Source organism: Haematobia irritans, chromosome 5 (genome assembly GCF_050003625.1).
Source record: "Haematobia irritans isolate KBUSLIRL chromosome 5, ASM5000362v1, whole genome shotgun sequence".
Taxonomy (NCBI): Eukaryota; Metazoa; Arthropoda; class Insecta; order Diptera; family Muscidae; genus Haematobia; species Haematobia irritans.
In genome coordinates this window covers 74,829,379-74,844,193 of record NC_134401.1, presented here as the reverse complement: position 1 = coordinate 74,844,193, position 14,815 = coordinate 74,829,379, and the positions used below count along the sequence as shown (strand labels likewise).

Sequence of the window (14,815 nt, the reverse complement as noted above, 5' to 3'; positions counted from 1 at the left end):
TTCCTAAAATACTTCTAGATTAAAAATTTCATGCAAATTTGATAAAAACTATGGTTTCTAAAAGCCCAAGAAGTAAAATCGGGAGATCGGTCTATTTGGGATATAAACCAAAACATGGACCAATACACGCCATTTTCGGCTCTCATATTTAAGGTCCTAAAATACCTGTAGATTTCCCATTTCAGGCAATTACAGTTTCTAGAAGCCCAAAAAGTAATATCGGGAGATCGGTCTATCTGATAGCTATATCAAAATATGGACCTATACTCACCATTTTCGGCATACCTTTTTATAGTCCTAAAATACTTCTAGATTACCAATTTGAGGAAAGTTCGATAAAAGCTACGGTTTCTATAAGCCAAGGAATAAAATCTGAAGATCGGTCTATATGGGGGCTATATAAAAACATGGTCCGATACTCATCATTTTCAGCACACCCCTTTATGGTTTTAAAATACCTCTAGATTTCTAATTTCAGGCAAATTGGATAAAAACTACAGATTTTAGACGGCCAAGAAGTAAAAACGGGAGATCGGTCTATATGGGGGCTATATTAAAACATGGACCGATACTCACCATTTTCGGCACACCTCTTTATTGTTCTAAAATACCTCCAGGTTTCCAATTTCAAGCAAATTGGATAAAAATCCGGATTCTATAAGCCCAAGACCCCAAATCGGGAGATCGGTCTATATGGGGGATATACCAAAACCTGGACCGATAATCACCAATTTTAGCACACCTCTTTATGGTCCTAAAATACCTCTAGATTTCAAATTTCAACCAAATTGGATAATAACTACGGATTCTAGAAGACCAAGAAATAAAATCGGGAAATCGGTCTATATGGGGGATATACCAAAACCTGGACCGATACTCACCAATTTTAGCACACCTCTTTGTGGTGCTAAAATACCTTTAGATTTCCAATTTCAGGCGAATTGGATAGAAACTATCGATTCTAGAAGCCCTAGAAATATAATCGGGAGATCGGTCTATATGGGGGCTATACCAAAACATGGACCGATACTCACCATTTTTGGCACACCTCTTTGTGGTCATAAAATACCTCTAGATTTCCAATTTCAGGCAAATTGGATAGAAACTAAGGTTTTTATAAGCCCAAGACCCCAAATCGGGAGGTCGGTTTATATGGGGACTATATCAAAACTTGGACCGATATAGCCCATCTTCGAACTTGACCTGCCTGCAGACGAAAGACGAGTTTGTGCGAAATTTCAGCACGACTGCTTTATTATTGAAGACTGTAGCGTGATTACAACAGACAGACAGACAGACAGACAGACAGACAGACAGACGGACAGACGGACATGGCTATATCGTCTTAGAATTTCTCCCTGATCAAGAATATATATACTTTATATAGTCGGAAATCGATATTTCGATGCGTTACAAACGGAATGACAAACTTATTATACCCCCGTCACCATTCTATGGTGGTGGGTATAAAAATGGACTGCTCAATAACATATACGAGTACTGTGTCATTTCTTTCTTCGAAATATCCCTACCATTATGATACGCTTGAATTGTGTTTGCGTATGTGTGAGTTTGAGTATTAATGAATAGTAGTTTAATCTTGAGTATGTCCCTATGTTTGCTCTCGCATTTCAATTCACTCGAAAGATGAGAAACCTAAACAAAGTAACAAGTACAGCAAACACGGCATTAAATTGTAATTACTTTTGTTGAGTATATTGCTAACATAACACACTCATACATACACGGCCCTAGATCGTGGCTATTTTTTCATTATTGTTCCCTCTCCTAATTGATAAGAGCAATTGATGAGTTTTTTAATTATAATAAATTAGTTGTTGGTTATCATTGCTGCTACCTGACCCTATTTTCTGCTTATTTTTATTTGTGACAAAAGCGAAAAAAATCAAATGTCTAACTTGTAAAATGGGCAAAGAGAAATGTTTTTATCACGAAGAAAAAAGGAAACATTTTCTGTTATTAAAAATGACATGAAAAACTACATGATAATTTTAGGACACGCAATTTACACAATATGAAGAACAAATTTCTTTAAAATAAAGAAATTGTAGTTATAATGGTCATGGTATAATGATTTTGGGACACCCTCCAAAAAATCACTTCTACAACTTATACCCCCAAACACATTCTGCTTCAAGCATATATATTTTCAGGATTGGTCCAAACAAAATATTGTTTGTATTGTTCAAACATATTATGTTTCACCTTAGGAATACACTGGTAGAATTTTTTTAATGAAATTTTCTTTGTGTGTATATATTTTTAAGGCGCCAATTGGTTACTTCCATTTTTTTACTTGCAGCATACGGTCTCTCTTCCTAAACACATATATGTTTATAGACAATTTCTAAATTAACATATGTTTGCATCCACACATATTATATTAAAAAAAATGATACGTCCCAAATATAATATGTTTTAACCAATTAACATATATGTCGCAAAAATGTTATGCTAGTTTATGAACATTATATGCTGCACTAATTAATTAGCACATGTGCTAAAAAATTGAGTTCCAAACATATAATTTTTACACCTAAACCTATGAAAAATAGTCTTTTTCGTTTGTATGCATGAAGTGCGACCTTCTCGTCGACCTGGTCGTTTCGAAATCACTTCCACGGTTGCCACAGTTGGTAGAATTCTACCAAAAATGGTATATTTTTTACTGTTTGGTAGATTTGTAGAATTCTTGATGTTTTGGTAGATTTTGCAAATTATTCCTCTCCAACTAGGAGATCATTTTCTATAGAAATAAAATTTTTTTCGTTTTGTTTGTTATTGTTGGCTTCTCTTCAATCGTTATTGTTGTTTTTGATCTCAGCTTAAAGCCATGCATTGACTAAACTACAAGTGTAGCTTAACCAACAGAGGAAAAATATGCTTGTCAAATTTATTTGGGCAAAGCCCTATAGACTGCAAGATGGTTGGATGTACAGCTGTTTCGGAATTACCACATTCCTCATCAGCATCCTCTACTTGCAGCAAAACTATCAACCAATTATCAGAATAAATTCGGGTAATTCACTCAACCCAGAGTGAACTGCACCTGAACCTTCCGAAAAAAGGTTTGATAGTCGGCTACTGCCTAAACAAAGTTGCAAGCATATCTCTTTTCCTTTGCCAAACTCAAATCATCGATTTGAATGTAGTTGGCTGGGTTTGTTTTTGAGCGTGCTTCCTCTACAAAATTTTCTATAGAAATAAAATTTTAAAATAAATGTCAATAGTTTGTTAAGCTTGAGATCTTAGTTTTTCATTTATTTATTTAAAATATTCTATAGAAAACGAAATTTTTGACAAAATTTTCTATAGAAATAAAATTTTGCAAAATAAGATATTTCGTTTGTAGTTTTTTGGTAAAATTTTCTCTTAAATATAAGAAAATTTTTCGAAAATTTTACTTTAAATACGAGGGAATCAAGAAAATTTACATTGTGCACTGAAAAAAAAAAGCATACTCGGTTCCAAAGATTTTGTCTTTACTTTAAAAAATTTGGTATTGATTCCGAGCCAAAGAGGCGGAGAATACAAGTAAGTAATTAAGACACAATTCTCTTTTAAATTTAAGTTTTGTGTACTTGCTTCTAGGAAGCAAATTTTAATTTTTCGCTTTCTCAGCTTTTTTTCTTCATATGCTATCAAAGTCCTTTAAAAACGAGTTAACGGCAACTTTATTTTCCAAATTAGAACTCGACTTCCAGTAGAAATTATGCTATGTTTGAAGTAAAAAACTTCTTTAAAATAAAGTTTTGAAAAACATGTCCTATATTTGAACGATTTTTTGCTTTGTAGTCAAGATGCAAAAAGACAACAAATTTAAAGACAATTTCATTATATTTAAAGAATTTATCTGAATTATTAAAGTCAAGTTGACCTTAGCCTATAAATTTTTTCTTTCATGTTAAGATACCCATTTTTAAGTCAAATCACTTAATTATAAGGACAATACGACTTCATTGAACAGTTTATCGACTTTTAGACAAGGAAAATAACTTTATTTTAGAGAAATGCGTCTTCTATGCTAAGCAAAATTTGTATTCGTATTTTAAAGACATGAGATCTTTGACCTCACGACAATATTTTTTTCAGTGTGACTGTACTCACAATGAGCTGATGTATGATGTATTTCAGAATATGAGTTTGTGATTTGAATAGAGATTAATTTGTGCGATACACAAATGCTTGTGTAATTGGTGTAACTGGCCTCGACGATTGATCTCACTAATGTTTTAGCTTAGAAAAGCCCGTTAGGTGATGAAACCACTAATTAGAATTTAAATTTCGGAGTTATAAAAACCAATATCCGCTCCATTTTTGCACATATTTAGCTAATAAACAAATCTACTCTCATCATTACGTGATGAATGTTCGCTGAATGAATTGAAGAAAGCTAGTCGTCTCTCTTCAGATGAATGGCGCAAAAAAAAAACTTTAAACACACATTCCTCACTAATATGATCTAATCATTGTTTTGTTTGAATTTCTAGAGTATTAGTGTTTGTTTACATCTGCATATATATGAGCATACACGTACACATTTATGACCGGGGGTCATAACATGATCTTTAATGGTTCAGGTCTTCAATTAAATCAAAAGCATCCACATGCCCCGCAGATGATAAATCTCATCAATGAAACTTTTCTATTTGTGTGTACGTGTGAGTGTGTGTTTGCTCCAAGTTTTTATCACATTAAAATAAGTTGAGATAAAAAAAAAAACAATCAACCAAATAATATTGGGTGAAATCATTTATCATATTTTCATTCATAATTTGGCCTGAAGTAGATGGTTGGTTCAATGAATGAACGAACGATGGAATCCCATCGCCGATCTCAGCCCCCGAAAGTAGGAGCTAGAGAACGACTAAGGAGACATAGATGATGGTTTCAAACACCATCAAATAGCCTTTGTAACCGATCTAGCTATCATTTGTTTGATTGATCTAATGATTGAAGAATATCTGCCAGCCAATGCTTATTTGGCATAAATGAATGGGCCCAACGGTCAACTTTGACCGAACTATGTAAAATACAAACAAAGTTCAATGGCCAACAAATGATCTGGTGCCATGGCGTAGACCACATTTTACCACCAAATCAATTGACGCCAAATCTTAACCATCATCATTATGGGCTACGGGCACAGAGATCATATTTGAGATTGCGGAAATCATATTTAGCTATGGCCGTATAACTAATAACCCCAAAACAAGTCAATCCACAACGTGTTAAAGTGAACACATTTCAAGCACCGGTCGAATAGTGGAGTGATATTCTTTGGAGGGGAATGGGCGAAGATATCGAACGTCACATAGTTACACTGGCGTAGCGTTCGATTGCATTTTAGTTTTAATGAATTAAAGTCGCTTTATTTGTAATCGCCAAACATAACTCATAGCTTTATAAGCAGGAGAGAGGCAAGAAGACGGGTAAGAGTTACAGGTTGTGCCACACTTTTGCCTCGCTATGTGCGAATTTAAGCGAATATCACGTTCTCATTGCATTGCAGGCTTTAGATGTTGCGCATGACAAGAAAAAGAACAGAATTTGTAAACGTCATGCAACGCCCAGCATGTGACATTAACATTTATCGCAGCGACAGCATAAAAATATGACAGACGGACAGATGGTGTTAGTGTTGTATTCTATGTTGTCATATCGTTGAATCGGTCAATCGATCGGGCAATCGAACGATTTAGTATTGAGCATTGATCGTTTTACTGCTGGAGATGTAATGTGCCTATATTGCGTCCGTTTCATTGTAAATGCGAAATCGTGCTTTTGTCCTTCCTCTTCCCGTTGATATCGAACAGAAATTTGTGAAAATATTTGTGTTTCCTGTTCAACTCTCTGCGATTTGGTTCGCAAGTATTTTACAGTGGGAAACACCTGGCAAATGGGGAATTTAAAGCCGGAAGTGGTGGTCATAATTTGAAGTTGGAAGTTGTATCACATGAACTTTGACCCAAATGATGATAAAATTTATGAAATACAATAAAGAATTTTGGACTATTGTAGATCAGGTGATTGGCCTCTTATATCCTGACACCCTTATATCCTGATATCCATATTCCATAGAGTTGCCTGTCAATAAAATCATGCACGCAAAGAAGTAATACGTTAGGAAAACGGGTTTCGCAAACGGTGTTCTTGTGTTAGATCATTTTGAATTCTCTTGATTTTTATTCTTGAAGTTCTTAACAGTCGTGAGGCAATGGTTAGGTTAGGTTATATGGCAGCCAGATGTATCAGGCTCACTTAGACTATTCAGTCCATTGTGATACCACAGTGGTTATCACTGAGTGCTGCCCGATTCCATGTTAAGCTCAATGACAAGGGACAATGGTTAGCATGCCCGCCTTGCGTACACAAGGTCGTGGGTTCGATTCCTGCTACGACCGAACACCAAAAAGTTTTTCAGCGGTGGATTATCCCACCTCAGTAATGCTGGTGACATTTCTGAGGGTTTCAAAGCTTCTCTAAGTGGTTTCACTGGAATGTGGAACGCCGTTCGGACTCGGCTATAAAAAGGAGGTCCCTTGTCATTGAGCTTAACATTGAATCGGGCAGCACTCAGTGATAAGAGAGAAGTTCACCACTGTGGTATCACAATGGACTGAATAGTCTAAGTGAGCCTGATACATCGGGCTGCCACATTACCTAACCTAACAGTCGATTTCGTTTATAGTAAGCACTGTTATTTTCCGAAAAGCAGAGGCTTTGTGCCGCTAATATGCCACATTTTGAGGTTTCATAGTAAAAATTGAATATAATACTATGTAATGTCGCAAATCCTTTCGAAATCTGGCGAATATTTTTGGACAATATATAAAATTAGATTACTTCCTATTTTACCAACCAAATGTTTTATTTGGTACATCGTTTTTAAGAAAGGGAGAGTCTGTTTAAAGTGGCTTGTTTTCTTGGCATGAAGTTTCTTTGAATCTGCTTGTGTGGTCTACAAATATGATAGTATGATTAGCTTGTACGTTGATGGCTACAGCGGTATTGTTTGTGTAGACGATAGTAAGATCTACATGGCCCAATGAATAGTGTGGTTGCTTACAGACCGTTTGGTTCGATTTTCTGTCCGGGAAAGAGGTAGAATTAAAACTAAAATTATACAATTGAGTATTTGGTTCTACATTGTCTGTATTACGGAGACAAAGTGCTGAAAACTAAAAAGTAAAGTGGAAGTGAGATTGATATGGAGAAAGATGTACTTACCCAGAAATTTGATTGTTTGAATTGTTTTCACTTCCTCCAAAAAATCATTAAAATTTAATACCAAAATTATACACTTGTTCGTTTATCTAAAATGTCATTTGGGTGGAAAGAGTAGTTTTGCTCAATCTCTGTCCACTGTACATCATAGAGTCAATAGACCAGACAAATGTCGGTCATAATGTTTTGCTTGTCGCATTAAATGTGGCAAATTAATTTCATCTGCGTTGCCGTACTTTTTATTGGAGTTATGATTGGAACAATTCTGTTTGTTTTTGCCTTTATTGCAGTCACATGGTGATCACTCGGATGATGAACTGCGGGATTGTGATTCCGTTGAAGGTGATCATATGCCAAGAGTTGGATCTCGTTTGAATACGTCGACGACCAGTAATGGCGGTGGTGATATTAGTGGTCATGACCATGCTAGTGAATTGCAAATGAGGTTTGAGTTCTATTGTTTGTCCCCAAAGATCAATTTTTCTATCAGTTACCATTCCTCTTCTTACACAGTCATCATCATCAATTTCCAACAAATCATCCCCTCAATGCCTTAAATAATTTTATGGGTATGGGCGGTTTACATGGCATTCCCAACTTGCAGCGCAACGACGTTTTAGAGAAGCTCAAGATGCAAGTTCGCGATATGAAAGTTGGATTAATGGTAAGATGCACAACACCATACTGAATGAGAATTTCAGTCAGTGAAGATTATTTTACATAATAAACTCTTCATTTTGAAACAGGATCAGGACTATGTGGCCCATGCAGCTGCTTTCGGAGCGAATGTGTTGCCCACATCGATGAATACTGCCTTTACATTACCACCCACAACAATGGCATCTTTCACACATGCTGCCCAGACACTGGCTGCCCAAGCCAATAATAATGTAAACTCTCATTTGAGTGCGAATAGTTCTTCAGTTCCATCTATTGGCTCAGTTACCATGAGCAATGGTGGCCACAACGGCAGTTCTAATTTCTCCTTTACCTCACCAACAGCTCCAAACACAAAAGATGGTAAGTCCACAGAATTCTTTATGAAACTGCCATTTTATTTCGTTGCGTTTTTTTACTATTGAAACTTTTAAAATTTATATTATTTTTATTTGTCTCTCTCTCCCTCTTTTTCAGTGAACCCTGCATCAAATTCGTCAACATCCAGTGAAACATCTAACTCGTCACAACAAAACAACGGTTGGAGTTTTGAGGAACAGTACAAACAAGTTCGTCAGGTTAGTCAATATTTTTCTTTAACTCTGAACCAACTAAATAGATTCTAAGAAGCAAAGAATTTCAAATAATTAATGAAGATCGCGGATAAATATCTCGTATACGGTAATTGAGAACCGGTTCAATGTTTTTAAGCGACACTTCCCAACGACATACGATTACATTTTGTCTTGCATCCGTTCTATATTAGATTCCGCTCATCTTACTAACTCCCCATTTGTTGTGAACTTGGTGTGGTTATGATTTTAACGAAGTTGCTGTTTCCCAACCACATGATCCAAACATCTCTTTGTTTCTTATCTTCCAAGTAGCAATTATCGAAGAATGTGTTCTCGACTTTTTTGGTCGCAACCATTGTTTCCAATGGTCATTGTAACTGTAAGTGTGAAATTGTGAAAGGGTTGTAAATCAATGGTGATCAACAGTTGTACCCATTGAGTAATTTTCACACCAATCAGCCCAAAAAAGAGGCAATTATTATTTATGTTTCACGAGGAAATTCTTGCATATGGTTAAATCTTACCATGCTACTTCGAATTATAATCCGAAAAACCGGTTTATTCCTTCAAATGAAACTAAGAATGCATCTAATGCGAATAATGTAACACTCATTATTCTTGGAACGAAGGAAGAGCTATATTCAGCTATGGCCTTGTAGTCGTATATTTCACTATTTTTTCTTCTGCATATAAAAATGGAAATCAAATAATTTAAAGTACATGACATAACATATCGATATGTCGTCAATAATTACACATCGAATTAATTTACACTGAAAAAAAAAACATGTCCGGTTCCAATGATTTTGTCTTTACATTAATGATTTTGGTATTGATTCCGAGGATAGTTGAAAAAAATATTGTCGTGAGGCCAACGAGTTCATGTCCTTAAAATTCGAATGCAAATTTTGCTTAGCATAAAAGACGCATTTCTCTAATATAAAGTTTTTTTCTTGGTCCAAAAGTCGATAAACATTTCAATGAGGTCGTATTGTACTTATAATTAAGTGATTTGACTTGAAAATGGGTATCATAATATGAAAGACAAATTTTTTGGGGTAAGGTTAACTTGACTTTAAAAATGCATACAAATTCTTAAAAATTAATGAAATTGTCTTTAAATTTGTTTTCTTTTTGCATCTTGACTACAAAGCAAAAAATCGTTCAAAAATAAGACTGTTTTTCAACACTTTATTTTAAAGGCGTTTTTTACTTCAAACATAGCATAATTTCTACTGGAAGTCGAGTCTGAATGTGGAAAATAAAGTTGTCGTTAACTCGTTTTTAAAGGACTTTGATAGCATATGAAGAAAAAAAAGCTGAAAACACGAAAAATTAAAATTTGCTTCCTAGAAGCAATAACACAAAACCTAAATTTAAAAGAGAGTTGTGTCTTAAAGGTATCCTTGCTTGTATTCTCCGCTTCTTTGGCTCGGAATCAATACCAAAAATTTTAAAGTAAAGACAAAGCCTTTGCAACCGGGCATGTTTTTTTTTTTTCAGTGTACGCTGAAAGAAAAGTTCTCTTTTCTAAGGAACGAAATTTTAGACAAACAAAGATTTCTTTTAACGCTAAAATATGTTCTTGAGAAGCAAATAAAAGAGTTTAGAGACAATCGTTGTCTCGCTTATCATAAATTTGGTTTTATTTGATCTTATAGAAAAAAAGTGAAATTTCGTTTGTCTAAAATTTCGTTCTGGACGAAGGTATTAACCATAACCATATTAACCATGCTATAGTTCAGATATTTTGCTGTTTTAGTTTACATTATACTTACTTGTGATGCCACGTTAAGTTCATAAAATTCTTTCATAAGGAAAATAGGGACGTAGAAATTATACTAAAAGAACATCTCTTTTGCAATAAAAAATAATTTAAATTTATCATCAGTTTAACTAATGACTCTTTTCCTGCAAAACTTCATTATAAAAAAGTAAATCTTTCCTCCTATTTACCAAAAAAAGTAAATCTTTCCTCCTTTCAAACTAAACTTTAGACAAATAAATACCGAGTACTACTTCTTGTTTTAAATTGCATTTTTCCGTCATGCATTTTTCTCATTCACATGGTTTATTGATTTCCCATTTTTGTTCTGTAACACAAACATTCTAGAAAAAATTATTCGATTTTATAATTTTTTCAAAATTTACCTTTCCTCCAGACCGACTATCAAACCACGGACCATATGTACAGTTAGTAAGCAAACACACTGCCCATTGGGCCATGTACATAACTCTTATTGTCATCGACAAACAATTATCGCTATAGCCACCAACGCACATACAACGCATACCATCGGGCATGATTGTGGAAGGTTAGGTTAGGTGGCAGCCCGATGTATCAGGCTCACTTAGACTATTCAGTCCATTGTGATACCACATTGGTGAACTTCTCTCTTATCACTGAGTGCTGCCCGATTCCATGTTAACGGCGTCCGAACGGCGTTCCACATTGCAGTGAAACCACTTAGAGAATTTTTGAGACACTTAGGCTATTCAGTCCATTGTGATACCACATTGGTGAACTTCTCTCTTATCACTGAGTGCTGCCCGATTCCATGTTAACGGCGTCCGAACGGCGTTCCACATTGCAGTGAAACCACTTAGAGAATTTTTGAGACCCTCAGAAATGTCACCAGCATTACTGAGGTGGGATAATACACCGCTGAAAAACTTTTTGGTGTTCGGTCAAAGCAGGAATCGAACCCACGACCTTGTGTATGCAAGGCGGGCATGCTAACCATTGCACCACGGTGGAAAATGGAATACAAATTTCTCATTCATTCAACATTCTCATTCGGCAGTTCATTTCTCTCAGAATACAATTTGCTTTTTTCTCTGTGTACACTCAAAAAAAAGGTGAACTCTCTATTTCACTAAAGCCAATTTAACTTTCGTTTAGTTCATGGAATTATTATGTTTGGAGAATGTTTCCTCTACTCTAATAATTTTTTGTGTACGTTAGTTAAATTAACTAAAACCGAGGAAAAAATATACACAAATGAAGGATAAAGATTAACTAAATTCGTGTCTTCCACAAAATAGTTCAATATTTCTTTAAATTTGTAAATTTTACTACAAATGCGTTCATCATGAACTTCGTATGTCACTAAAGACATTCTTGCAATTTTGAACTCCTATTTTTCCTTCAAACTACACAATTTTCTTTAACAAGTGAAAAAACTTAATTATATCTAATAAATTTTCTTGAATTTGTCGAAAAATATTTACTTATTTTTATGACATCGACGTGATGCCAGCGTTTGTTATACTGTTTAGTTAAAATTTTCTAAAAATGTTCAAAATTTTCTAAAATTAACCGAAATTTTTCTTCCTGGTGGGTTCACTGTTTTTTCAGTGTAGCCAATAGTTTCTTCTACATCTGCTTGAAGATAAAATCGGATCATTTATTATCTTAATTATGACCAGACCAACGTAAGGAACACTTATTTTATTGCAGAACAAGTGAGCATTTCTTTGGATTTTTGTTTAGCGAATGTCTCAATTAATACTCCCACCCACTTGAATTAATTTGAGGGTTATACACAAAAAGGCTATTGTGGTTTACGATTATGGACGCAAACAATGACCAATGAGTTTAATGCAGTTTTAATTTAATCCAATGTTCCTCGTATTTCCAACAATGGGTCTAATGATTGAGGAAGGCATTGATAATAGTGTGAACCCCAACAGCTTATCGACATTAAATGTCCTAAAGTATGCTCCGACATTGTGTGTTACACACACATCCAAACCCAAAGAGATTCCTCATTTCATTTGCAAGGATAATAGCAATTATTTCCCGTCATGGATTGATGACCAACACTGTTTCAGTTACTAGAAATTGATGGACATAAACTATTCCATCAAAGGAAATGCATGCAGATACGAGCTCCACAGCAAAGAGTTGTTTATGTTTAACATTTATTTGTATTCGGTTTGATTATATTTTGTGGCCGTAAAGAGAAATTCGTTCTGTACTTAAATAAAAATTGACCCTGGCTATATTGCTGGAACTTCTTTTCAATACTGTATTCTGTTGATCTAGTAAATCAACTGGGATACTTACTAATACAGTGGATAGCTACTCTTGTGTGTGGGATACATATGAAGCAGATCCTTAGAAAAGTGCCGCCACTCTATTGATGGACAAACCTTAATTTGATCATATGATTTTATGGAAACCACTATATCGATTTTTGTGGTTAAGCGAACATAAATTCAAGCTCACACTTTAAGCAAACTATTTTATATTGTGGGTGTTATTTTGTGACGATTATGTTTTGTGGTTATTGACATGTGTGTGTATGAACACTGAAAAAAAAAATGTTGACCTAACACAACATTTTTTGCAAACAAATTTTAAACGGTATTAAGGACAAATTTCTTTAAAATAAAAAAATTTTTATCATATAAATTGACATTTTTTGTTGGTTATTGACTCTGCGAATATATCACAGGAAACATCAATGAAAATTTTTGTTAATTGGATCTTAGTTTTAATTTTAATTTGTAGAACCTAGATTTAGGGCTTCCTAAAAATGTACTAATTTTAAAGAAACTGTATATTAGGTTCGAAATCTTCGAATGTCATTGTATTTAATCTCTAGTAAGTGTGTATTTGAAAAGTGCTTCTACCTTTTCTGAGACGTTGGGACTTTGAAGCCCGTATGGGAATCCGTTTAGGTATAGCTCACATATAAACCGATCACTATTGAAATTTGGTATGTGATTTTAGTATAGTCTAAGTGAGCCTGAAATATCTGGCTGCCACTATAGCTAGTATATGTCCCCAACAAAATCATATAAAATCTGTCCATAATTGTCTATAGCCGGCATATACATCGATCCTCAAATTTACCTGACGGATCCTCTTGGAAGATTAAATTTCATCCAATTCGTTTGAAATTTGGTACGTGATGTTAATAAAGGGTGATTCTTTTGAGGTTAGGATTTTCATGCATTAGTATTTGACAGATCACGTGGGATTTCAGACATGGTGTCAAAGAGAAAGATGCTCAGTATGCTTTGACATTTCATCATGAATAGACTTACTAACGAGCAACGCTTGCAAATCATTGAATTTTATTACCAAAATCAGTGGCAGAAAATCCGCTTTTTTATCGACAAATTTTGTTCAGCGATGAGGCTCATTTCTGGTTGAATGGCTACGTAAATAAGCAAAATTGCCGCATTTGGAGTGAAGAGCAACCAGAAGCCGTTCAAGAACTGCCCATGCATCCCGAAAAATGCACTGTTTGGTGTGGTTTGTACGCTGGTGGAATCATTGGACCGTATTTTTTCAAAGATGCTGTTGGACGCAACGTTACGGTGAATGGCGATCGCTATCGTTCGATGCTAACAAACTTTTTGTTGCCAAAAATGGAAGAACTGAACTTGGTTGACATGTGGTTTCAACAAGATGGCGCTACATGCCACACAGCTCGCGATTCTATGGCCATTTTGAGGGAAAACTTCGGAGAACAATTCATCTCAAGAAATGGACCGGTAAGTTGGTCACCAAGATCATGCGATTTGACGCCTTTAGACTATTTTTTGTGGGGCTACGTCAAGTCTAAAGTCTACAGAAATAAGCCAGCAACTATTCCAGCTTTGGAAGACAACATTTCCGAAGAAATTCGGGCTATTCCGGCCGAAATGCTCGAAAAAGTTTCCCAAAATTGGACTTTCCGAATGGACCACCTAAGACGCAGCCGCGGTCAACATTTAAATGAAATTATCTTCAAAAAGTAAATGTCATGGACCAATCTAACGTTTCAAATAAAGAACCGATGAGATTTTGCAAATTTTATGCGTTTTTTTTAAAAAAAAAGTTATCAAGCTCTTAACAAATCACCCTTTATATGCGCTCCAATAACCATGCAAAAATTGGTCCATATCGATACATAATCATAGTTATAAACCGATTTGACTTCCGGAGCCTCTTGAATTTGATCTGATCTGATTGAAATTTGGTACGTGGTGTTCGTATATGCCTTTGGAAAACCTGCAATAATTTGCCCATATGGGCACACTTTTATATGTACACTAATAGAAAAAAATTGCGTTTCACAATCGTGAACGGACGTTGTCAAAATGCAATGGAAATGTTCACAAAAAATCAAAACGATTCGACCACGGGCGTTCACGATTTCATGAACGGCATTCGAGTCACGGTAGCGGAAGTCTTTTTTTAATTTTGTTTATAAATTCGTAACCATTACGTTTTTAGATCATGAACGCTGATTGTTGTTTTGACAACGTACACACAAAGAAAATTTCATTAAAAATCAGCCAACGAAAAATTTTCATTTATATAACGAAACATTTTCATT

General features: G+C 35.0%; 1 protein-coding gene across 3 annotated transcripts in view; it reads left to right on the top strand.

Annotated features, from left to right (window-relative positions):
- The window catches only part of retn (retained), a 115,638-nt gene that overhangs the window by 47,215 nt on the left and 53,608 nt on the right, over window positions 1-14,815 (top strand). For all 3 annotated transcript variants that reach the window (XR_012722658.1, XM_075309679.1, XM_075309678.1), the window contains exons 2-5: window positions 7,539-7,693; window positions 7,762-7,912; window positions 7,995-8,268; window positions 8,383-8,483. Coding sequence is in view for 2 of the 3 variants with exons in the window: in XM_075309679.1 (XP_075165794.1) it covers window positions 7,539-7,693; window positions 7,762-7,912; window positions 7,995-8,268; window positions 8,383-8,483 (681 nt within the window). In the remaining variant the exon portion in view is untranslated. The remainder of the gene's footprint in view (window positions 1-7,538; window positions 7,694-7,761; window positions 7,913-7,994; window positions 8,269-8,382; window positions 8,484-14,815) is intronic.